At 40.0% G+C, this 24,355-nt stretch overlaps 1 protein-coding gene and 1 long non-coding RNA gene across 3 annotated transcripts in view; one reads left to right on the top strand and one right to left on the bottom strand.

The window, feature by feature from the left end:
- The window catches only part of LOC132346554 (uncharacterized), a 30,770-nt gene extending 22,900 nt beyond the window's left edge, over positions 1-7,870 (bottom strand). Inside the window, exon 1 of the long non-coding RNA XR_009496389.1 lies at positions 7,130-7,870. This is a non-coding gene — a long non-coding RNA (uncharacterized lncRNA). The remainder of the gene's footprint in view (positions 1-7,129) is intronic.
- Positions 6,518-24,355, top strand: part of HNRNPLL (heterogeneous nuclear ribonucleoprotein L like) — a 38,267-nt gene continuing 20,429 nt past the window's right edge. The window contains exons 1-3 of one of the 2 annotated variants that reach the window (NM_001076900.1): positions 6,518-6,956; positions 18,997-19,115; positions 23,020-23,257. In NM_001076900.1, the coding sequence (NP_001070368.1) occupies positions 6,771-6,956; positions 18,997-19,115; positions 23,020-23,257 (543 nt within the window). In that variant the 5' untranslated portion in view covers positions 6,518-6,770. The remainder of the gene's footprint in view (positions 6,957-18,996; positions 19,116-23,019; positions 23,258-24,355) is intronic. The other variant, XM_059891338.1, reaches the window with a different exon arrangement.

The following is a 24,355-nucleotide window of genomic DNA, read 5'->3' as shown; positions in this document are numbered from 1 at the left end:
TGTTCATATGTGGGATCTTACAGTTGTGGCATGTGGAATCTAGTTCCCTGACCAGATAGCGAACCCAGGACCCCTACATTGGGAGCGCTGAACCTCAGTCATTGGACCATCAGGGAAATCCCTACCTCTTAAGTCATTTAAATTAACAGTTTGATTTGAGCTGTCCAAAGAAAGAATTAAGTTTAATTCTAGTACATATTGACTGTAACCTACTATAAGTTAAGTAAACCCTGAGTATAATAGCAACGTTCAGCAAGGCTGGGTTTCCTTACCAACTGAGGGGTGTGAGAACTGCATTTTAACCTGGTATAATCCATAGGTGGATTTCCCGGTGGCTCAGACGCTAAAACGTCTACCTACAATGCAGAAGACGCGGGTTCAATCCCTGAGTCAGGAAGATCTCCTGGAGAAGGAAATGGCAACCCACTCCAGTATTCTTGCCTGGAAAATCCCCTGGATGGAGGAACCTGGTAGGCTACAGTCCATGGGGTCCAATCACAGAAAACTAACCAATCTAATCACATGGACTGCAGCCTTGTCTACCTCAATGAAACTATGAGCCATGTCATGTAGGGCCACCCAAGATGGATGGGTCATGGTGGAGAGTTCTGACAAAATGTGGTCCACTGGAGAAGGGAATGGCAAACCACTTCAGTATTCCTGCCTTGAGAACCCCATGAACAGTATGAAAAGGCACAAAGATAGGACACTGAAAGGTGAACTCCCCAGGTCAGTAGGTGCCCAATATGCTACTGGAGATCAGTGGAGAAATAACTTCAGAAAGAACGAAGACACGGACCCAAAGCAAAAACAACACCCAGTTGTGGATGTGACTGGTGATAGAGGCAAGGTAAGGTCCGATGCTGTAAAGAGCAATATTGCATAGGAACCTGGAATGTTAGGTCCATGAATCAAGGCAAATTGAAAGTGATCAAACAGGAGATGGCAAGAGTGAATGTCGACATTTTAGGAATAAGCAAACTAAAATGGACTGAAACGGGTGAATGTAACTCAGATGACCATTATATCTACTAATGTGGGCAAGAATCCCTTAGAAGAAATGGAGTAGCCATCACAGTCAACAAAAGAGTCCAAAACGCAGTACTTGGATGCAGTCTCAAAAACGACAGAATGATCTCTGTTTGTCTCCAAGGCAAACCATTCAATATCACAGTAATCCAAGTCTATGCTCCGACCAGTAATGCTGAAGAAGCTGAAGTTGAACGGTTCTATGAAGACCTACAAGACCTTCTAGAATTAACACCCCAAAAGATGTCCTTTTCATTATAGGGGACTGGAATGCAAAAGTAGGAAGTCAAGAAACATTTGGAGTAACAGGCAAATTTGGCCTTGGAGTACAAAATGAAGCAGGGCAAAGGCTCATAGAAATCTGCCAAGAGAACGCACTGGTCATAGCAAACACCCTCAATACAAGAGAAGACTCTACACATAGACATCACCAGATGGTCAACACCGAAATCAGATTGATTATATTCTTTGCATCCAAAGATGGAGAAGCTCTATACAGTCAGCAAAAACAAGACTGGGAGCTGACTGTGGCTCAGATCACGAACTCCTTATTGCCAAATTCAAACTTAAATTGAAGAAAAGTAGTGAAAGCCACTAGACCATTCAGGTATGACCTAAATCAAATCCCTTACGATAATACAGTGGAAGTGAGAAATAGATTTAAGGGACTAGATCTGATAGAGTGCCTGATGAACTATGGATGGAGATTCGTGACATTGTACAGGAGACAGGAAGAAAGACCATCCCCAAGAAAAAGACATGCAAAAAAGCAAAATGGCTGTCTGAGGAGGCCTTACAAATAGCTGTAAAAAGAAGAGAAGCCCAAACCAAAGGAGAAAAGGAAAGATATATTCATTTGAATGCAGAGTTCCGAAGAATAGCAAGGAGAGATAAGAAAGCCTTCCTCAGCAATCAATGCAAAGAAATAGAGGAAAACAATAGAACAGGAAAGACTAGAGATCTCTTCAAGAAAATTAGAGCTACCAAGGGAACATTTCATGCAAAGATGGGCTCGATAACGGACAGAAATGGTATGGACCTAACAGAAGCAGAAGATATTAAGAAGAGGCGGCAAGAATACACAGAAGAACTGTACAAAAAAGATTTTCATGACCCAGATAATCACAGTGGTGTGATCACTCACCCAGAGCCAGACATCCTGGAATGTGAAGTCAAGGGGGCCTTAGGAAGCATCACTACAAACAAAGCTAGAGGAGGTGATGGAATTTGAGCTGAGCTATTTCAAATCTTAAAAGATGATGCTGTGAAAGTGCTGCACTCAATATGCCAGAAAATTTGGAAAACTCAGCAGTGGCCGCAGGACTGGAAAAAGTCAGTTTTCATTCCAATCCCAAAGAAAGGCAATGCCAAAGAATGCTCAAACTACTACACAATTGCACTCATCTCACACACTAGCAAAGTAATGCTCAAAATTCTCCAAGCTGATTAAAAGACGCTTACTCCTTGGAAGGAAAGTTATGACCAACCTAGACAGCATATTCAAAAACAGAGACATTACTTTGCCAACAAATGTCCGTCTAGTCAAGGCTATGGTTTTTTCAGTAGTCATGTATGGATATGAGAGTTGGACTGTGAAGAAAGCTGAGTGCCGAAGAATTGATGCTTTTGAACTGTGGTGTTGGAGAAGACACTTGAGAGTTCCTTGGACTGCAAGGAGATCCAACCAGTCCATTCTAAAGGAGATCGGTCCTGGGTGTTCTTTGGAAGTAATGATGCTAAAGCTGAAACTCCAGTACTTTGGCCACATCATGTGAAGAGTTGACTCATTGGAAAAGACCCTGATGCTGGGAGGGATTGGGGGCAGGAGGAAAAGGGGACGACAGAGGATGAGATGGCTGGATGGCATCACCGACTCAATAGACATGAGTTTGAGTGAACTCCCGGAGATGGCGATCGACAGGGAGGCCTGGCGTGCTGCAATTCATGGGGTTGCAAAGAGTCAGACACGACTGAGTGACTGAAGTGAACTAACTGAACTGAGGCTTCAACAATACGTGAACCGTGAACTTCCAGATGTTCAAGCTGGTTTTAGAAAAGGCAAACAAACCAGAGATCAAATTGCCAACATCTGCTGGATCATTAAAAAAGCAAGAGAGTTCCAGAAAAACATCTATTTCTGCTTTAGTGACTATGCCAAAGCCTTTGACTGTGTGGATCACAATCAACTGTGGGAAATTCTGAAAGAGATGGAAATACCAGACCACCTGACCTGCCTCCTGAGAAATCTGTATGCAGGCCACGAAGCAACAGTTAGAACTGGACATGGAACAACAGACTGGTTCCAAATAGGAAAGGAGTACGTCAAGGCTGTATATTGTCACCCTGCTTATTTAACTTACATGCAGAGTACATCATGAGAAACACTGGGCTGGATGAAGCACAAGCTGGAATCAAGATTGCTGGGAGAAATATCAATAACCTCAGATATGCAACGGAGAAGGCAATGGCACCCCACTCCAGTACTCTTGCCTGGAAAATCCCATGGACAGCAGAGCCTGGTAGGCTGCAGTCCATGGGGTTGCTAAGAGTCAGACACAGCTGATCGACTTCACTTTCACTTTCATGCACTGGAGAAGGAAAAGGCAACCCGCTCCAGTGTTCTTGCTTGGAGAATCCCAGAGATGGGGGAGCCTGGTTGGCTTCCATCCATGGGGTCGCACAGAGTCAGACAGAACTGAAGCAACTTAGCAGCAGCAGCAGATATGCAGATGACACCACCCTTACGGCAGAAAGTGAAGAGCTAAAGAGCCTCTTGATGAAAGTGAAAGAGGAGAGTGAAGAAGCTGGCTTAAAACTCAACATTCAGAAAACAAAGATCATGGCATCCAGTCCTATCATTTCATGGCAAATAGATGGAGAAACAGTAGGCTCCAAAATCACTAGAGATGGTGACTGCACCCATGAAATAAAAAGACGCTTACTCCTTGCAAGTAAAGTTATGACCAATCTAGACAGCATATTAAAAAGCAGAGACATTACTTTGCCAACAAAGGTCTGTCTAGTTAAGGCTATGGTTTTTCCAGTGGTCATGTATGGATGCGAGAGTTGGACTGTAAAGAAAGCTGACCACCGAAGAATTGAAGCTTTTGGAGAAGACTCTTGAGAGTCCCTTGGACTGCAAGGAGATCCAACCAGTCCATCCTAAAGGAAATCAGTCCTGCGTACTCATTGGAAGGACTGATGTTGAAGCTGAAACTCCAATACTTTGGCCACCTCATGCGAAGAGCTGACTACTTTGAAAAGACCCTGATGCTGGAAAAGATTGAAGGCAGGAGAAGGGGACGACAGAAGATAAGATGGTTGGATGGCATCACCGACCTAATGGACATGAATTTGAGTAAACTCCAGGAGTTGGTGATGGACAGGGAGGCTTGGCGTGCTGCAGTCCATGGGGTCGCAGAGTCAGACACAACTGAGCGACTGAAGTGAACTGAATCCATAGGTTGGATGTAGGCTTTGAGAACTTAAATATGTTCACTATCACACAAGATATTTGGAAAGTTTGTACAAGGCCACTGGGCTCTGCTCATTGTTCTCAGTGTTTTGTCAACGTTTCTTCATCTGAGATTCCTCTTTGATACGTCTACTTTCATTTTATTGTAGTAATTAAAAAAATAAATTCTAATTGTTTTTTGGTTTATCAGTGTATACCTGCAGGCGCACACGAATTTTGAGTCTAGCTGTACTGTGTTGTGAAAAAACTTGCAATTGGATCCTAAAATGACAGCAGTGTAAATTATAAAGTACCAAACACTGTAGGTGAAAGCACTGTCAGCAATAAATAAAAATGGCTTTCTTTGGGAGGAAATAACTGGAAAGAGAGAGAATAGGCTGGGGGAGGAAATGATCCACACCATTAGGAAAGGAAGAGCCATATTTAGGAAAGCATCTGAGGGACAAGGATATCTGAAACAAGTGAATTTTGGTCTTAGGCACTCCTCCAAGGGTTCAAGTCACAGAGGCAGTTAGGTTGCCTGAGCTTTGCCATTTCCTGTTTTGAAAAGACACTGGACTTTTATTTCCCAAAGACCGCTCATTCCGTTTTGCTGAGAGCATAACTTGTGTGCAGGGGCCTGTTCAGGAACTGGCTTTGCAAAGATGAAAAGAGCCCAGTTCCTGTCTCCAAGCGCTTTTCGGCCTTAAAACAGAACATCCTAATAGGTAGGTATGCTGCTACTGCTGCTGCTGCTAAGTCGCTTCAGTCGTATCCGACTCTGTGCGACCCCATAGACAGCAGCCTACCAGGCTCCTCTGTCCATGGGATTCTCCAGGCAAGAACACTGGAGTGGGTTGCCATTTCCTACTCCAGTGCATGAAAGTGAAAAGTCAAAGTGAAGTCGCTCAGTCGTGTCCGACTCCTAGCGACCCCATGGACTGCAGCCCACCAGGCTCCTCCGTCCATGGGGTTTTCCAGGCAAGAGTACTGGAGTGGGGTGCCATTGCCTTCTCCAGGTAGGTAGGTATAAAGGGCCCTATTATAAGATGAGAAAAAGCTTGCGGAGGCCTGTTGCCACAGAGGAAATGAGCTCTGTGTGGTCCAAAAGGCAAGCACTTTTGATAGGCTTTCTTATCTTCCAAAAAGAATGATCATGTGAAATATGAAACAAATAGATCGCCCAGAAAGGAAAGGATTGGGATGAAACTTTATATGGAAGTTTGAATTAAGTCCTCAGTATCTTCAGGAAAGAAGGGTCTAGAAGACCCAGGAGTGCTAACTGATCAAACGGACAGTACCCCCAGTGGAGCGTCTTCCTCAGACTTGCACCTCAGGAAATGTTGACTGTTCTGGAATATCTACTTAGGGGAGGGGAGAGAGTCCACCCACTTGTATCAGATTTGAACATAACATGGGGAGAAGGCTACTTTCACGATTCTAAGCTCTTTTCTCTCTTCACCCCCTGTAGTTTCAGGGCTGTGTGAGGTGTATCGGCAGGAATGTTCTCTTTTGAAGAGAATAAAAGCATTTAAATTAGCGGGAGGGTGGTTAACACCCGCAGCTCTGGCCCCACAGCACGCCACCTCGTCCGCTGGGGTTCACTCCGCACCTCCCCTAGGGTTGGCGCAATAGCGCTAACGGCCGCGGGGTAGCAACGGTTCCCGCGCAGCGCGCGGCGGGCGTTACGCGGCCAGGACTTGCAGGCCAGCCGCAAGTTCAAGAAGGGGCTGGGAGGGGGTGGGGGGACGAGGCCGGTCCGGGGGCAGCTTTTGACGAACAGTCCTTACAGCCAATTGGAAGCCTGGTCGACTTTTCCCTCTGCCAATAGGGAGCGAGGCCCGGACTGGGGAGGGGGGCGCTTCCCGAGGGCTGCGGCTGGATTCGATCCCGGGCGGCTGCCTTGAAGGCGGGGGCGGAGGCTCGGCCTGGGCGGCGAGGAGCGGATTAGGGGAGGAGGGAAGACCGGAAGCCACGGTCGCGTCCCCATCCTTAGATTCGCTCCTCCGGGCTGGGAGCGGAGACGCAGGAGGAGGGAGAGGCTGGATGTCGGCCCCGTGATAAAGAGGAGCGGCTGCTCCGGAGCCTCTTCCCGGGGCGCCTCCTCATCCCGCCAGTCCTCCACAGCCACCCGGCTCCTGGGCGCGGGGCCCCCGCGGACGCTTCGTCCGCCCAGATCTTTGCTGGAGAGGCGCTTGCCGGTGACGGGGACTGGCCGGCGGCGTCCGAGGCCCGCGCCCCGCCGCCACCCCCACCGGCCTGCCGGCCGGTCCCTCTGGCCGCCGCCATGTCCTCCTCCTCATCCTCCCCCAGGGAGACGTACGAGGAGGACCGGGATTACGAGAGCCAGGCCAAGCGCCTCAAGACCGAGGAAGGGGAGATCGATTACTCGGCCGAGGAAGGCGAGAACCGCCGGGAAGCGACGCCCCGGGGCGGGGGCGATGGCGGCGGCGGCCGGAGCTTCTCACAGCCGGTAACAAAGCGTGGCGCCCCGTCAGCTGAGTCTGGCGGCTCCCTGGGAAGCAGGGCTCCGCGGCTGGGACTCGGCCTCGGGGCCTCTCGCCCTCCTCGTTTTCCCTTTTTGCGGCGCTGACCAGGTCGGGAAGCGCCGACTCTTCTCTTTCGGGCTTTTATTCTTCGTCCTACCTGTTTCCAGCATCCCGAACGCGAGTCCGCCCCGGCCTGGCCGCAGGCCCCGCTGCGAGTCCACTGCCGGCCCTGAACTTAGGGAGGGTCGCGCGCAGGGGGGTGGCGCGAGGCGTTGCTTCCGCTCCGGGGGGCTCTGGTGCGTGATTAGCCCTTTGTTAGTTTAACTCCTCAGGCGGTTGACGGGCGTTGGACAACCGGTTCCCTTCAGCCCCTAGCCCCCAGCCTGCAGCATCCGCGCGCTGGTCTAGATCGCAGGATGGTGGCGTCGGTTCCGCCCAGGGATCTCTAAGCCTAGATGCTGAGGAGAGCCTCGGCTCACTGACAGATTACGCTGAGGAGCTCACAACCCAGTTCCCCTCAAGGTTTAATTATATTTTTTTTATTCCTGCTAGGTCTGGTGCGCATGCTTTGCTCCCCAGTTTCATGGTTATTGCTCAGTACAGTTTTCGGCTCTTCGATTAAAAATAAAATGTGTTGGCAGGTGTTCGCATACCGCTACTTTAAAGTAAAGGAATCTTAAATCTCAGTTTTTCCTGGGCAGTTTGTTCCCAATTTGTTCCATAAAACTGAACTCAGAACTGCATCAGACACACGTTCCGAGATTCTTGTTTTTCGCATCAAAAAGCTTAGATAGAGGCAGAAGGAATGTGAAAATTGTTTCATCCGGAGCAAGTGGTAACTCAACTTCAGTTGAATGGAAACTTTAAGGACGCGAAGCAAAGCAAAAGTTTTTTTTTTGCCATTTTTGGTGCACTTAAGCTGTCTTTATGACTTAGGTGTTCCTTAAACATGTAACACATTCTAACTGATTAAAAAAAAAACTATACCTGAAATTTTCGGAATTGTGCACATATGTTCTAATATCAGATTAAAATGTTTTTCACCTTTTATAAGAGGCAAATTAGAAGTCAGAAGTCTTTCAGCTCTTGTTTGCATTTTAACGTAAAAAATTCTGGTCAGTAGAATTTAGAGTTTACAAAGAGGATTATGTTGCAAGACATTTAAAAAAGGAACTTTTTCTTCCTCTAAATAGTTTTCTTATGGCTAGATACAGCTTTCAACTTCTGTACCTAGCTATTTGGAATATTCAGAGTGTAACTTGGAAGTGTGAATAAAAGAAGTGCATTTCTTCTTAGGAAGTTTTAGTTCAAAATCAACTCCATCGTGGAAACTGAAAACAGGAATGTTGGAATATTATAGCTGATATTTAGATGCATTGAATCAGCATATTTCTTTTGCCAAAAGTCTTGGTTGAGTTTTTGTGCGGTGGCGTGAAATGTCTTCCATTGAGTGTCTTGGAAAGATACTTTAACCAGTTTACGAAAAATTGTTTTTGAAAACAGATTAAATATTAAGCCAATACTATTATTTTAGCTGTTGGGAAGAAAATAAAGTATAATTAATACATTCAAAGTGAATTGTATTTAGTAGTGGAAGTAGCTCTGGGCAGGGCTTGGGGAGTCAAAGCTAGTATACAATGTGTGACCTTGGTAAAGTCAGTTAACTACTTTTCTGAGTTCTCTTTGTAAAATGTGAAAGTTGAACTTCGTGCTTTCCTACACTGAATTACAACCTGAAATTGTAATTCAGTGATCTAATGCAGCTTTTAAATTACCCAGGCAGGAAAAATTCAGATTTTAACTGCTTTTTTTTGTCTTAGGAGAGTGTGAATTGCTTTTATTTAATAGTAGAGCCAATATTGCACTGTTGAATCTAATGTCGGATTATTTTTCCTGTTTTTAAACATTTTTCTTCATGTAATGTTGGATACTATCTTGAAATCATTGCGGTTGTGGAAACCTGTACATAATAAAATTTTACTAGGACAGGAATGCCCTAAATAGAAATTTATTGTCTAGTGCATCATCATTCAGAAATACGGTAATTCATCTAACTGAGAAGGGTTTGACTCCACCTCAGCCTAGCCCCAGAAGACTTCGTGATCAAACTGTTTAGGTAAATGTATGTTAGGTACAATGATGGGTAACCTCTTCAACACTAGCTGGAAGATTGTAAAAGTGTGCAGTAAGACTTAAGAGATTTACATTATTTGGCTTTTCATGGGTTTTCTTGATTCTTTTATAATAACTAGGTTTAAAGAGGATGTATTTAAGAAAAAGTTTATACAAATGCTCCTGATTTAAAGATGAATTAGTCATCGTAAATGATGTTTTTAAGGTGTAAAGAGAAATAAGTTTGTAGTTTGGGTATGAGAAATTAAGACACTTCAAATTTGTGTCTTGTTGCTTTGAAGAGCGAAAACTCCCAGAGTGTTTTGCATTCTTTGGGCTACATTTTGAATAAAGCTTATGGAGGTTCATGCTGTGTATTATACAATTACTTTATTCTTGTGGAGTAAATTGTGTTCTTAAATTTAGCAGGTATGGCCTTCAAGATCATATTAACAGTAAATATCTTTATCTGCTTCAGTTCACTTCAGTTGCTCAGTCGTGTCCAACTCTTTGCGACCCCATGAACTGCAGCACGCCAGGCCTCCCTGTCCATCACCAATTCCCGGAGTTTACTCAGGCTCATGTCCATTGAGCCGGTGATGCCATCCAACCATCTAATCCTCTGTTGTCCCCTTCTCTTCCAGCCCTCAGTCTTTCCCAGCATCAGGGTCTTTTCAAATGAGTCAGTTCTTTGCATCTGGTGGCCAAAGTATTGGAGTTCCAGCTTTAGCATCAGTCCTTCCAATGAATGTTCAGGACTGATTTTCTTTAGGATGGACTGGTTGGATCCCTTTGCAGTCCAAGGAACTCTCAAGAGTCTTCTCCAATACCACAGTTCAAAAGCATCAATTCTTCAGTGCTCAGCTTTCTTTATAGTCCAACTCTCACATCCATACATGACCACTGGAAAAACCATAGCTTTGACTAGACAGACTTTTGTTGGCAAAGTAATGTCTCTGCTTTTTAATATGCTGTCTAGGGTGGTCATGACTTTTCTTCCAAGAAGAAGAGTTAATTTCATGGCTGTAGTCACCATCTCTAGTGATTTTGGAGCCCCCAAAAAACTTTGCAGAAAGCAGCTTGATTTCAGAATGTTAGCTCTTCACTTGGCAAAACCAGTTGAAGAATTGAATTGGGAGGTTACTTAGAAAAAATTCTGTGTTTATAAAGATTGATATCAATAAAAATTTATGGAGTACTAATTCACTTTAGAGACTTCTAAGTTTTTCTTTTACTCTATTTTGCTAGTGACTAAAAAGACAAATCAAAAATTGTTAAAGTGATTAGTGATGAGGTGAAAGTTAAAAGTTTCTCAACTTTTAATAAATAGACCTGTAAGATGGCAAAATGCCAAGATCAAAATAAGAATCCAGGATTTCCAAACAGAATATTCTGTCTGCCATACATAAAGAATCTCATTTGAATTTAAGACACACTATTACCTTAAGCTTTAATGATCTGAATTACAGTGATGATAGGACTACTGTGATGGCTTATTGGGATGAATATAGAATGGGAGATGGGTTGAAGTCACTTCGTTAGCTCCCAAAGGAAGAGTTTAGACTGTGACAGTGAGCATAGTAATTACACTCTGGAGAATAAAAAAGTTCAAGGATGTGTACCTCAGAGGAAAGTGCCAGAGCCTTGAGGCTTCTGTAACAGTAATGTCCTGTGTCTTATTTAGCTAAGCTGCTGCAGTAGAGTGAGAATTTTAGGTTTAGTTTTGGGAAGTAAATGAAAAGTAGTAGGTTCTGGGACTTCCCTGGCGGTCCAGTGGCTTGTGCTTCCACTGTAGGGAGCTGGGGTTCAGTCCTTGGTCAGGGAACTAAAATCCTGTGTGTCAGGCAGCAGAGCCAAAAAAAAAAGGTAGGTTTTACTGCCCTTTGGTTTTAACAAGTGACTTTTTTTTCGTGTTAGTACATAAAAGTGAAAAGTGTTGTTAAGAGAGCCGTAAGCCCAACCAAAGCAGGTGTCTTGGCTCTGCTACCAGCATGCTTTGTGACTTAATCTCTTTGGAACTCAACTTGCTACCTGTCACATGAGATGGTTGGATTAGATGATCACTGTGATCTCTTAGCTCATTAAAAAAATAATACTTGAGCCCTATCATGTGCTAGGTGCTGTTCTTGGTGATGGGGATATAATAGTTAAAAAAATTCCATACTTAAAAATGTGTGATTCTGCATGATTCAGCACTTTATTTTCCCTCTGTGAAATTGAATACAACTTTCAAAGCTTGCAGTTGCAGCTACATCACCAACTCAGGTGAGCTTAAAACAAAAAGGGGTATAGGGAGTTTATCGGTCCATATAACTATGAATGCCAAGTTGTGCCATAGTTTTAGGCATTTCGTGATCTAGGGATTTAGATGAAGTCATAGGGACTAGATTCTGTCTCTTTCCATGTTTCACCTTTGTGACTCTGCGATCCCATAGACTGTAGCCTACCAGGCTCCTCTGTCCGTGGCATTTTCCAGGCAAGAGTACTGGAGTGGGTTGCCATTTCCTTCTCTAGGGGATCTTCCTGACCTGGGAATCAAACCAGGTCTCCCACATTGCGGGCAGACACTTTACCCTCTGAGCCACCAGGGAAGCCCCTATTTCCTCTATGTAATGATAAAGTTAGGCCTACATTGTTTTTGCTAGCAAATAAAGAGAACACAGTCTGTCCCTCAATGTCTGTAACTATCCCCTCGGATAAGCCATTTTTAAAAAATATCTACCTACTCCTGACGAGTCACTGGACTACTTCTAAAGTTGGGAAGTTACAACTGTGTGAGTGAGAATACCAGTGGAATAATGTGGGACTGGGGTGTTTTTGTTTGCTTGTTTTTGTGTTTAACCAAAAGGAGGAGGAGAGAGTTTTGGGTAGACAAAACCATAGGATTTCTACCACATGAGCAAAAAGATAGATTATTTTTTAAAAAGTTGTTTGAATCATATGACTCTTCATTTTTAATCTTAGTTATATGATCAAATGTACCTTAAAACTTTGAATAGGAAAATTAAAAGACTTCCTGTATTTGGGATCTGCTCTATTGTAAGGAAAGAAAAGACCAAGCTATGTGATTGTTTGACTTGAAGACCATGTACTAGTTAACTCTAAGCATAACGTAAGTTAAAAAAAAATACTTGCATCTGTCCCTTGAAACTAGTTGGTCCTTCACCTATGTGAAGTATCCAGAGTAAAAGGGGGGAATAATCTTAAATATCTAGACATCTGCACTCATTTCTTGGTACTACTTTGATAAATTCTAATGTATCCGGAAAACAATTACCAGAATAGAGAAGGTACACAAGATCATAATCATAAGAGGAATGACAAGAATCTGGGGGATATTTGGCCTGAAAGGTAAACTTCAGTGTGATTTCAGAAATCATTACAAATAGAAAGGTTATGTAAAAGAGGGAAATGAAGATAAGGATGGGGGTGGCAATGATTAATATTTATTGAGCTTTTGTTCAGTAATTACATCTGGCACCGTGCTCAACATTTTGTACTTGTCCTTTTTATTTGTTGTAATTTTAAGTGATGAGGATTTCGTTTTCTTATTTTTTTTACAAGTGAAACTGAGCTTCAGAAGGGTTAAGTAAGTAGTGTAAGATCACAAAGCCTATAAATGTCCAAAGATTCAAACACTGATCTGACTTCACAGGCCATTTTGTATAGGAAGCTACAGGGAGACAAATTTAGATGCATATTATGAAGAACTTTCTAAAAATGTAATAGTCTCTCAAGGTTTTTCCCTGTCATTGAGGGTGTTTAAGGAGAGGCTTATAATCATCAGTTGCAGTGGTTCTGTGCACATTTGGTTTTGGAGGATGAGTTACTCAATTTGAGGTTGTTCACTTTTAATCCTATATAGGAGGACAGAGAATGTTGTTTGGTGTTGCACATGTGTTATGCATGGAAATGTTGGGAAAAGCAAAAAAAGCCTGAAGACATTGTACATTGCCTTTATGAGTTTAGTTTCACTGTGTCGAGAAATGTAGTGGACCCTTCTCATTTCTCTCATTGTGGAAGCTTCATTTGTACTCTATACAGCTTCCCTTCTCTTTAGTTGAGCCTGGTTTTCAATCAGCAGTAGTCAAAATTAGCACTCAACGTTGGTATTATTGGAGTTTGTCTTTGAGGTAGCCTTTGAAGAGGGGCTGGGTGTTTGTAACTGGTCTGTAGCTTGCCGAGAGAATCAAAAAATGCCTCCGTTACAGTTCACACAGTTTACCTAAAGAAGGGATTGAGTGATTAAAAAAGAAGACAAGCACATGTAAATTGAAGGCACGCCTCCATTTGCTTGGTTCTTATTTAGAATCTTGTTTCTAGTCTGATAAATAGTAGATATAAATAGACCAGGAGAGAGCCTAGATAACTAAACATTTGAAGTGGACAGAATAAACTTCTATATGAGAAACTCTTTAAGCCTTAGAAGACATAGTCAAAATTTTAATACGTGGATGGGGTAAACAGTGCTGACTTACCAATTTAAGATTGAGATGCATAGTATGATGCTTAAAGGAAGTATTTTTAGGGTAGCAAAAGAAGGTCTGAAGATGATTTCAGATTTCTTATCACCAGTATATAGTATAAAGAGTTGATTTAAGAAAATGTTAGTATTTGGGGGGAAAATGAGGGGTATAGTGAAAATATAGTTTGAAAAGATATCTTTAATACATCAGTTTTATTTTTGGAAACAACCGTAGGGTTTTGTTTTTTTTTTTTTTTTTCTTTTCTTTTTTAAATAAACTACAGAAAGGATGAGAAAATTTTAAGTTCAAGAAAAGGGTACTAATTTAGAGAAATGTCAAGGTAGGTAAACTCATGAAAGGCAGAGTCATTGAGTGGGAATAAGGGACATATATAGGGGTTATGGGATATGTTCTCAGCCTTGACGTGAGATATCTCAGATATGATCATATCTGAGATCATATGATACAATATCATATGATCATATCAGATATCTTAGAGATGATTATCATATCTGCCTCTAAGTACCATACTGATTGCATTTAACATCTTTCATAAAGAATGACTTAAATTTTGATGTTTCACTTAGGAAATATAAAATCAGATCTTCAGAGAGATTTAAAAAGTGGTCCTATAGTCCATTTCTTTGTAAGACCAGTTTGAAAAATACTCTTTTTTTATGAGTTTATTTTCCAGATACTCGTTATCTATGTTGGGAAGGGAGGTAGGAAGAAAGAAGTGTCAACTGATTTGGCAGTATTATTAAAGTAGGTGTTGAGTTCATGAACATTTTTTATATTGTTCTTCATACTTTTTTGTAGGTCTTAAATGTTGTTCAGTCACTCAGTCATGTCTGACTCTTGCAACCCCTTGGACTGGAGCCTAGCAGGCTCCTCTGTCCATGGGATTTCCTAGGTAATAACATTGGAGTGGGCTGCCATTTTTTTGTCCAGGGGATCTTTCCCACCTAGGGATCGAACCCATGTCTCCTGCAATAGCAGGTGGATTCTTTACCACTGAGCCACCTGGGAATACAAGAATTTCCCAACTTTTAAAAATGTGTAAAATGTTTAATTACGTATGTCCTTCCTCTAGATTCAGCAGTTTTTAACATTTTACCCTTTGAGATTTTATCTCTATATACATACTTTTTCCCCCTATACTATTTGAAAGTAAATTGCAGATATCATGATCAGTTCAGTCACTCAGTTGTGTCCTACTCTGCGACCCCATGAACTGTAGCATGCCAGGCCTCCCTGTCCATCACCAACTCCCAGAGTCCACCCAAACCCATGTCCATTGAGTCGGTGATGCCATCCAACCATCTTATCCTCTGTTGTCCCCTTCTCCTCCTGCCCTCAGTCTTTCCCAGCATCAGGGTCTTTTCCAATGAGTCAACTCTTTGCATCAGGTGGCCAAAGTATTGGAGTTTCAGCTTCAACATCAGTCCTTCCAATGAATACCCAGGACTGATCTCCTTTAGGATGGACTGGTTGGATCTCCTTGCAGTCCAAGGGACTCTCAAGAGTCTTCTCCAACACCACAGTTCAAAAGCATCAATTCTTCAGTGCTCAGCTTTCTTTATAGTCCAACTTGCACATCCATACATGACCACTGGAAAAACCATAGCCTTGACTAGACGGACCTTTGTTGAGAAAGTAATGTCTCTGCTTTTTAATATGCTGTCTAGGTTGGTCATAGCTTTGTTTCCAAGGAGTAAGCGTTTTTTAATTTCATGGCTGCAATCACCATCTGCAGTGATTTTGGAGCCCAGAAAAATAAATTCAGCCACTGTTTCCACTGTTTCCCCATCTATTTCCCATGAAGTGATGGGACCAGATGCCATGATCTTAGTTTTCTGAATGTTGAGCTTTAAGCCAACTTTTTCACTCCTCTTTCACTTTCATCAAGAGACTCTTTAGTTCTTCACTTTCTGCCATAAGGGTGGTGTCATCTGCATATCTGAGGTTATTGATATTTCTCCCAGCAGTCTTGATTCCAGCTTGTGCTTCCTCCAGCCCAGCGTTTCTCATGATGTACTCTGCATATGTTAAATAAGCAGGGTGACAAAATACAGCCTTGACATACTGCTTTTCCTATTTGGAACCAGTCTGTTGTTCCATGTCCACTTCTAACTGTTGCTTCCTGACCTGTATATAGGTTTCTCAAGAGGCAGGTCAGGTGGTCTGGTATGCCCATCTCTTTCAGAATTTTCCACAGTTGATTGTGATCCACACAGTCAAAGGCTTTGGCATAGTCAATAAAGCAGAAATAGATGTTTTTCTGGAACTCTCTAGCTTTTTCGATGATCCAGCAGATGTTGGCAATTTGATCTCTGGTTCCTCTGCCTTTTCTAAAATCAGCTTGAACATCTGGAAGTTCACAGTCTACATATTGCTGAAGCCTGGGTTGGAGAATTTTATGATAGTTCATCCTTAAATACCACAGCTTTCCTAAGAATAAGGATATGCTTTTCATATAGCCATTACCATCATAATGGTACCTTAGACAATCAGTGGCTTCCCTGATAGCTCGGTTGGTAAAGAATCCTTCTGCAATGCAGGAGACCCCTGTTTGATTCTTGGGTTGGGAAGATCCACTGGAGAAGGGATAGGCTACGCACTCCAGTGTTCTTGGGCTTCCCTTGTGGGTCAGCTGGTAAAGAATCCTCCTGCATTGCAGGAGACCTGGGTTCGATCCCTGGGTTGGGATGATCCCGTGGAGAAGGGAAAGGCTACCCACTCCAGTATTCTGGCCTGGAGAATTCCATGGACTGTATAGTCCGTGGGGTCAGAGAGTTGGACACCACTGAGCAACTTTCGCTTTTACTTTTCAGACAGTCAGTACTTCTATTATTTAATATCCTGCCTATAATTCAGTTTCTCCAGTTTTTCCTAAGATGACTTTTATAGCAATTTTTATCTATTATAAAATGAAACTTCACATATTGCATTTGGTTGTCTGTCTTCAATCTGAAGTCTTCCTTCCACTAATTTTTGATACTTTTTGAAGAGCCCAGACCAGTAGAGTTTTATTTACACTTTCACCTTGGCCAGCTCATTCTAAGGATCAAAGGAGATAGCTATCTTATTTCTTGTAGTTTATTATTGTCTAATTATTTTTAGAATAAAACTTGTTATTTGTATTTTGTGTTGTCTTTAAATTAGGTTTTTAGGTATTATTTAGAGCTTTCTTCCTGAATTATTGTCATCCAGTAGTATTTAAGAGCTTGATGATGATAGTGTCCATTTGGTTGTTGAGTTTCACCAAGACAGTCTCATTTGTTTAGGCTGCTAATAGAATATTGGTATACATAGGGTACAATTAAAATGATTCATTTCAGACTTGGTGGCATGTAATGAATATCGGGTTTACCTTAGAAAAGACTCAGCATAAGCAATTCAAATGAAATTCCCTGGACTGAATTAATATTTTCAAAGGACTCAATTTTGACAAGAGTGTCAGAGTAATCTCATGGTTACGTATATACTTAAATTAGATCTTTAGATTCTGACATTTTTAATTAGCTGGGCACAAGACTGTTACAGTATTTTCTAACAGTCTTTATAATAAAGCAAAGTTGGTAGGTCTTTAAAAATAGCCATAAAGGGATTTAATTTTCTTAAAATGATTCTTAAGTTTTAATGGTAAAACGTGCTCTTTTAGATTAGAAGGAAAAACCTTTCTTGTCGTTTGTAGGAGAAAACCTTTTCCTTTAATAGATTTTTTGGTTATATATACGAATTGTACATGGGTTTCATTCCTTTCATTTTAAAAACTTTTAAATTGGAATATAGTTTATGTATAATATTATGTTAGCTTCAGGTGTACTACATAGTGAATTGACTTTGCATACATTGTGAAATGATCACCATAATAAATCTAGTAACTATCAGTCCCTTACAAAGTTATTATAATATTACTGACCATATTTTTTTATGCTGTGTATTACGTCCCATGGCTTATTTACTTTATACCTGAAGGTTTGTACCCTTTAATCCCCTTCACCTATTTCACACTCCTCCCCTCCCAACGTCCATTTGTTCTCTGTAACTGTGAGTCTATTTTTGTTTTGTTTTGCTTGTAGGTTTGTATTGTTTTTTTAAATTTCATGTAATACCCTTGAGCTCCATTCATGTTGTCTCAAACAGCAAGATACTTTTTTTTTGCTGAGCCTTGGGGCATGTGGAATCTTAGTTCCCCGACCATGCATCCAACCTGTACCCCTTACAGTGGAATTACTGAGTCTTAACCACTGAATTGGCAGGGAAGTCCCCAGATTTCATTTTTATGGCTGAATAATATTCTTTATCCATTCATCTGTTGATGGACAATTACATTGCTTCATTTCCGGAGTGAGGTCATTTCTGAAGCGATGTGATAGTGGTGCCCAGTGGCTATTTGTATATATAAATCTTTGACTTACTAGAGCTTCAGTAAGTAAATGAGAGCTATTTTCATTTTCAAGCTAATTCTCCTACATGGTCCCTTTTAAAATAAAGTATAAGACTGTATATTTTAAAGCTTCTTGCTGGGCATACTCAAAGATACACAGTATTTCACAGAAGCCCAGGGAGGCTTGTGTTTTTTGTTTATTTGTTTTTGGCTGTGCCTGTGCTGCTTGTAGGATCTTAATTCCCTGACCAGGCCCTGGCAGCGAAAGCACCCAGTTCTAACTACTGGACCAACAGGGAATTTCCAAGGCTTGTATTTTTGAGTACTCCTTGTTCAGCAGGAGATGGTTGTTGTTGTTGTTCAGTTGCTGAGTCGTATCCGATTCTTTGTGACCCCATGGACTGCAGCCCACCAGGCTTCCCTGTCCTTTACCATCTTCCGGAGCTTGGTCAAACTCATGTCCATTGAGTCGGTGATACCATCCAACCATCTCATCCATTGTCGTCTCCTTCTCCTGCCTTCAGTCTTTCCCAGCATCAGGGTCTTTTGTTACGTGTAGGCTCTTCGCATCAGGTAGCCCAAGTATTGAAGCTTCAACTTCAGCATCAGTCCTTCCAATGAATATTCAGGGTCAATTTCCTTAGGATTGACTGGTTTGATCTTGCACTCGAAGGAACTCTCAAGAGTCTTCTCCAACACTACAGTTCAAAAGCATCAATTCCTGGGTGATCAGCCTTTTTTATGGTCCAGTTCTCACATCCATACTGGTACTTCAGCAAAGATGGTACCTTGTATAAATTTGTCAAGTGTACTGAGTAACATCAAATTATGGTGGAACTAGATAATCAGTTAAACAAGGTCAAAAGATGATACTCATGTATATCGAAGAAAAATAGGGTGTATACCCTTATATTAATTGGGACTTTTTGTTCACTTTTTGTGATTTCAGTTTGATTTGGGATTTTTATATAAGTGTTTGCTTTTTAATGCAGAATCAGATTTACTAAAAGATGCAATTTAGACTTTTAACTAGAAATTATTTTATCTTGCTAGGAGGCTGGTGGAAGTCATCATAAAGTTTCTGTTTCACCCGTTGTCCATGTTCGAGGACTCTGTGAATCTGTGGTGGAAGCAGACCTTGTGGAGGCCCTGGAAAAATTTGGGACAATATGGTAAGGCCAACAGGGACTCGATATAGATTGTGGAAACAGTGCAGAGAGCAGACTTTGTTTTCTTGCTACAAGCCTTTATGCTTAGCCATACAATATATTGTTTGCCTATAACTGTATTTCTTTGAAACCTGAGTCTTTCTGAGATTAATTTTTAATTTTAATTTTTCTGAGGTGAATTTTTGTGGATCATGATCCCATCTCCCTCCTCAACCAGATTGTGTGTAACACCGATTATTGCATCTTTCATCTGATTTTCAAATGAATCCATGATTCCTTCTTAAATACTGTTTTAAGCCATTGAGTTAATTAATTATGCCCTTTATCTTCAGAGTTTCAAGTAGTGGTACTTAAATACTGGGGGGTTTTTGGTTTGTTTTAGTTTGTTTTGAACTATTTATTAATTGGCAGTGAAAAGGGGGTAGACTACAGGGTAGGCATTATTTGCTTAGTGTGAGTTGCTGTGATATCATGAGTGGTCAGTGTTTTATCCTAGCTTATTTTCCTTTTGTGTTTTGTATTCACTCATGCTCTTCCTTTACAGCTGGTGTATACTAAGAATACTGACTTACATGAAAAACGTGATTTGAAAAATGAATCTGCTGCCCAAAATAGACACTTAAAAAAATTCTTTCTAAATTGAAATATGCTTGGCTGTTCTTTTCTTACTATGGATAATATAGAATTTATTACCTTTTTTTCCATTGATGAATACATTTGGGGTTTTTGTTATAGGCAACAGAGACTATACAGACTAAGTCATAATATATAACAGGAGAGAAATTTCAATATATTTGCTGAGATCATTTGACTGCTTCAATTTTATAAAAATTTATGTGGAATTTTGAGTATTGAAAGAAGATGGTGAGGGAGGGATCAGAGATTCCAGAAGAGGAATCATTTCTTCAAAGGAGCATCAGTAGTGTTAGGTGATACCTTCCATCATGGCATCTTGTTAATTTCTTGGTGACCTCAATGAGAGGTGGATGACTTAGCAAACTTATTACCCTTAACTTATGGACCTCAGAAACCGCTGTTAACATTTTGTTTATGGTTGGAGGTACAAATTGGAAAACCACATGGACATAAATAAAAGTCCATTTCTTGAAATATCACTAATGACTGTATCACTTCTTAGTCATTTGGAATGGATATTGAAAGTTAAGTTTGTCTGGAGAGTTACACTGTATTGGAGCAGACTCCTTAGACGATACTTAGACTTGCATGTTGACATTGATTCACCCAGTCACCACTTCCAGGTGGTGTGTTGTCTCATGGAGTTAATAAAGAGACTCCATGAGACAATGAGGTTATCTCTGGATTTTTATTTTCTTCTGTTCTTATGTATTTAGGGCTTTTTAAGTTATTTTTTTACAGCCAAGAAATACTGAATATTGTCAGGAAACAAGTTGGTGAACAAATGAAGTTGGAAACTTTAGGGAAATAATAACTGTATTGATATTTTGATGTCAGTTATTACCATGAACTGGATGTTGGGGATTAAAGAAATAGAACTGTTTGTTTAAGGTTGTGATTAATTTGAATTACTTTTGAGTGGCTCGTCAATTTTTGGACTCTATACTGTTTGATATTTAGTCTTATGGTAATGTGTTCCATATGAATTTATTTAGTTAATTTGCATAGTACATCATTCTGCCCTCAAGATTTGTAGTTATGTGGATAGAAAAATCGTGAAATAATTGGAACAAATTAGTGTATAATTAAGAGTTTAATTGGCATAAATATGTACAATAGGAGTTTCAGTTGTGTGAAATGATCTTGAATAAGATATCTGCTACCAAAGCTGAAAGAAGTTTGAATAGCCTCCTATGAGGGGTAGGTGTTTGCTTCAAAATGTCACATTTATAGAAACTTTCCATATTTTTTTGTTTGTTGATTTATTTGGTGGTATATGTGAGGGCAAATATAAAGATTATACAGAAACTGCTTGTATTAAAAAGATGAGTCACCAAGTTCAATGTATAGTAAGTTTATACTTAAAAACTAGATGTATAGGAAAGAAGTTCAGAAGAAACTGTAAGATGTTAAAAATAAGTCAGGATAATTGCTATTTTTTGTCTTTATTTAATCAAAAGAATATTTAAAAATATATCCTTATAAGTCTCTTCTCCTCCCTTCTTTCTTTCATTAAAGGAAAAAATACTAGGTAGTGATTAGCTATTCCAGTTTGAATTTTAAAACAAAACTTTTGAGACCTGATTTATGTAGTAAATCTCTTGCTTCCTTTTGTTATTATTTAAAAATTAGTAAGCATGTTTTAAGCTATAAGTTGAACATACCTACTCTACCATATTTCTTGTACTTTTTATTTTTTCTCTCTTTGGTCTTCCAGTGTTTCTCATATTGTACTTTGAACTTTTTTTTTTAAATTATGTACCCCAGAATTTAAGTGAATTATAAAATGCCTGTGACATTCTAATTTTCCATTCCCTGTCTTTGTATGATGCTATTTTTCCTGGGTAACCTGTGTAACATTTAACTCTGTGCTTCTAACTTACTGCTTATTGTAGCTATAGAAAGCATTTTTTTTTTCAACTACAAACAGATAAGTCTATTATAATAGGCCAATAAAGAATTTATTTTTTTGAACCTTTTTGATTTTTCTGTGTTTCCAAAGACCCAAAGGACATTATTAACATATTTACTTGGTGATACCACTTAGCTTTAAACCAACTTAGATTTATGAGAGGGAGGATATTTATTATTCTTAAATTTCTTTAGCATAGACCTAATTCTGGTGTTTTCTATTTTTTTGTATACAAAACTTTAGAACCTCAACTAGGAGTTTGAGTTTCTAAAAGGAATGTTTCTCTCCTGAAATTTATATCTTGCATTTATAGTTGGTAAAACTAATCCCAGGTGTTACTGTTTCTGTTTTAGTCTTCAGTTTTGAATGATGTGGGCTGAAAGCTAATAAACCTCCTAGACTAACAAGTATTGATTGAATACCTGTCATGTGCCAGGCTCTTTGTTTCTAGATGCTGAGGATGTAAAGATGAATGAGGCAAGGCAAACAATTTGTATGCAGGAACTGTAATCTTGACAGCCGTGTTCCCAGTTGTATAAACAAGGAAGCTGAAATTCTTAAGAAATTACATAATTTGCTAGGCTACAGAGTGGTCTGTTTCTTACTAAGAAATGGCTTGCCAGTTTTTGAAGTGTGGTTAGTTCTGGATGCCTGAGTGAGAAGCAGTGCTGTCACTGAGTACCTGACCTCATGTTATTTCTCTGGCCTTCTGCTCTTATAAAAAGCACATTGACTGTATTTAAAAATATTTTTAACACCCTTGTTTCTGTGAATAGAGGACATGGTTCCCTGTTCTTATCCATGTGTTCTGATTTCTTGCTAACCTCCCTTCATCTCTAGTTTTTTTTTGACACGTACACACTGCTTTATTTGTTTTCGACTGCATTGGATCTTCATTGCTGCACAGGCTTTCTCTAGTTGCAGTGAGTGGGGACTGTTCTCTAGTTGCAGTACACGGGCTTCTCATTGCAGTGGCTTCTCTTGTTATGGAGCACAGGCTCCAGGTCCCCAGGCTTCAATAGTTGTGACTGCTAGATATTTTCTAATGCTGCTTATAAGTGGCAGCCTGAGGAATAAAGTGCATGGGATTATTAGTAACTGATAACAGAATTGTGCTTGAGGAGGGCATGAGGTACATAAAAGCTTTTAATCACAAGAGGACCTTTCAAACATATACCATCTACCCGGTATACCACAATTTATTTGGATAATTTAAGAGTTTACTAACATTGGGTGTAGGTAGTGAAGACTACTAGCCTGTATGATTTGAGACATTTTAAATTAAAGTCTGCTTTTACTTGAGAAAAATGTTAATTAAACTTGCTATATTAAGGTATTCGTTCCCTATCTTCCTTTCAGCTATGTGATGATGATGCCATTTAAACGGCAGGCTCTGGTAGAATTTGAGAACATAGATAGTGCCAAAGAATGTGTGACGTTTGCTGCAGATGAACCTGTGTACATAGCTGGTCAGCAGGCTTTTTTCAACTATTCTACAAGCAAAAGGATCACTCGGCCAGGAAATACTGATGATCCATCAGGAGGCAACAAAGTTCTTCTGCTGTCGATTCAGAATCCTCTTTATCCAATTACAGTGGTATGTATTTTAGTAAGACAGACTAAATTAAAAGTGATTTTGGAATTTGCCTTGGGTGACTAACCTGTAGTTTTCTTCACTGCCATATAAATATTTGAAAATAGTGGGTTTAAAAAAAAAAGAATTATTAAAAGTAACCTTAGTTTTGACTATCACGTTTAATGAACAAAGACATGGTGAGCACTGAAGTTGTAGAAAGGTCAGAAGCACAGTTGTCATAATTAAATAGGTGCATTACTTTTATTTACTACTCTCACTGTTAACTCTCTTTCTGATGATAAAGTATAGACAGACTTGTTGGAAATGATTCAAGAAATCTCTGTCACTCACACGCCAGCACATTCACTAAGAGCATCTACTAGGTAGTGACAGAATCCCGTGGTCTAGTAAGATGTACTTATCATTATAAACTGTTTAGAGATAGCTTGTTAAAAACTTCTTTTCTTCACTCTTTAAAAAAATAATGTTAGAATTTTAAAAGGATTCATGTCCTGAACCAATTGAGTTTTCTACTTTATAATAATAACATGCTGTTTAATAATAAACTAGTGATAAGGACACTTGATTTTTGTAATGAATAAAATGTCATAATAAGAGGAGCTTCATTTAGTATGATTTCTAGTAATAGTATATGATATTTGAACATAAACTTAAAACATTAGGTACTATTTAAATTTAAATAGATATTATGTATCTATTTATTTTTGTGATCTGTATAGACTTATTAATAAACACCATTAATATATTTACAGTATTTGGTGTTTTGGGAAAAAGAATGTAACTAGTACAAGTACTCTGATTTGTTTATTATATCCTTAGTTACCTAATGGTGTTGCTCTGTAATGTAGGTACTCAAAAAATTTGAATGTTGAAGATTTGTTTCTAAGTGGGTATTTAGGGTTCTCTCTTAGATTCATGCATCTTGTTTGGTGAAATTTAACTCTTCATAAGTGATCTTCCCTGGGTCTTTTATCTATAGCCATTGTCCTTGAAAAATAAATACTGAGTTGTACTACTCCTACTCTTTAATAAATATTTTTTATTGTAATTTAAGTGATTATAATATTAAACATTTCAGAGTCACATTTGGGAAAAAAT

This window comes from Bos taurus, chromosome 11, assembly GCF_002263795.3.
Source record: "Bos taurus isolate L1 Dominette 01449 registration number 42190680 breed Hereford chromosome 11, ARS-UCD2.0, whole genome shotgun sequence".
NCBI classification, from domain to species: domain Eukaryota; kingdom Metazoa; phylum Chordata; class Mammalia; order Artiodactyla; family Bovidae; genus Bos; species Bos taurus.
Note: the sequence above shows the minus strand (reverse complement) of the source record. Positions and strands in the feature narration are given on the sequence as shown.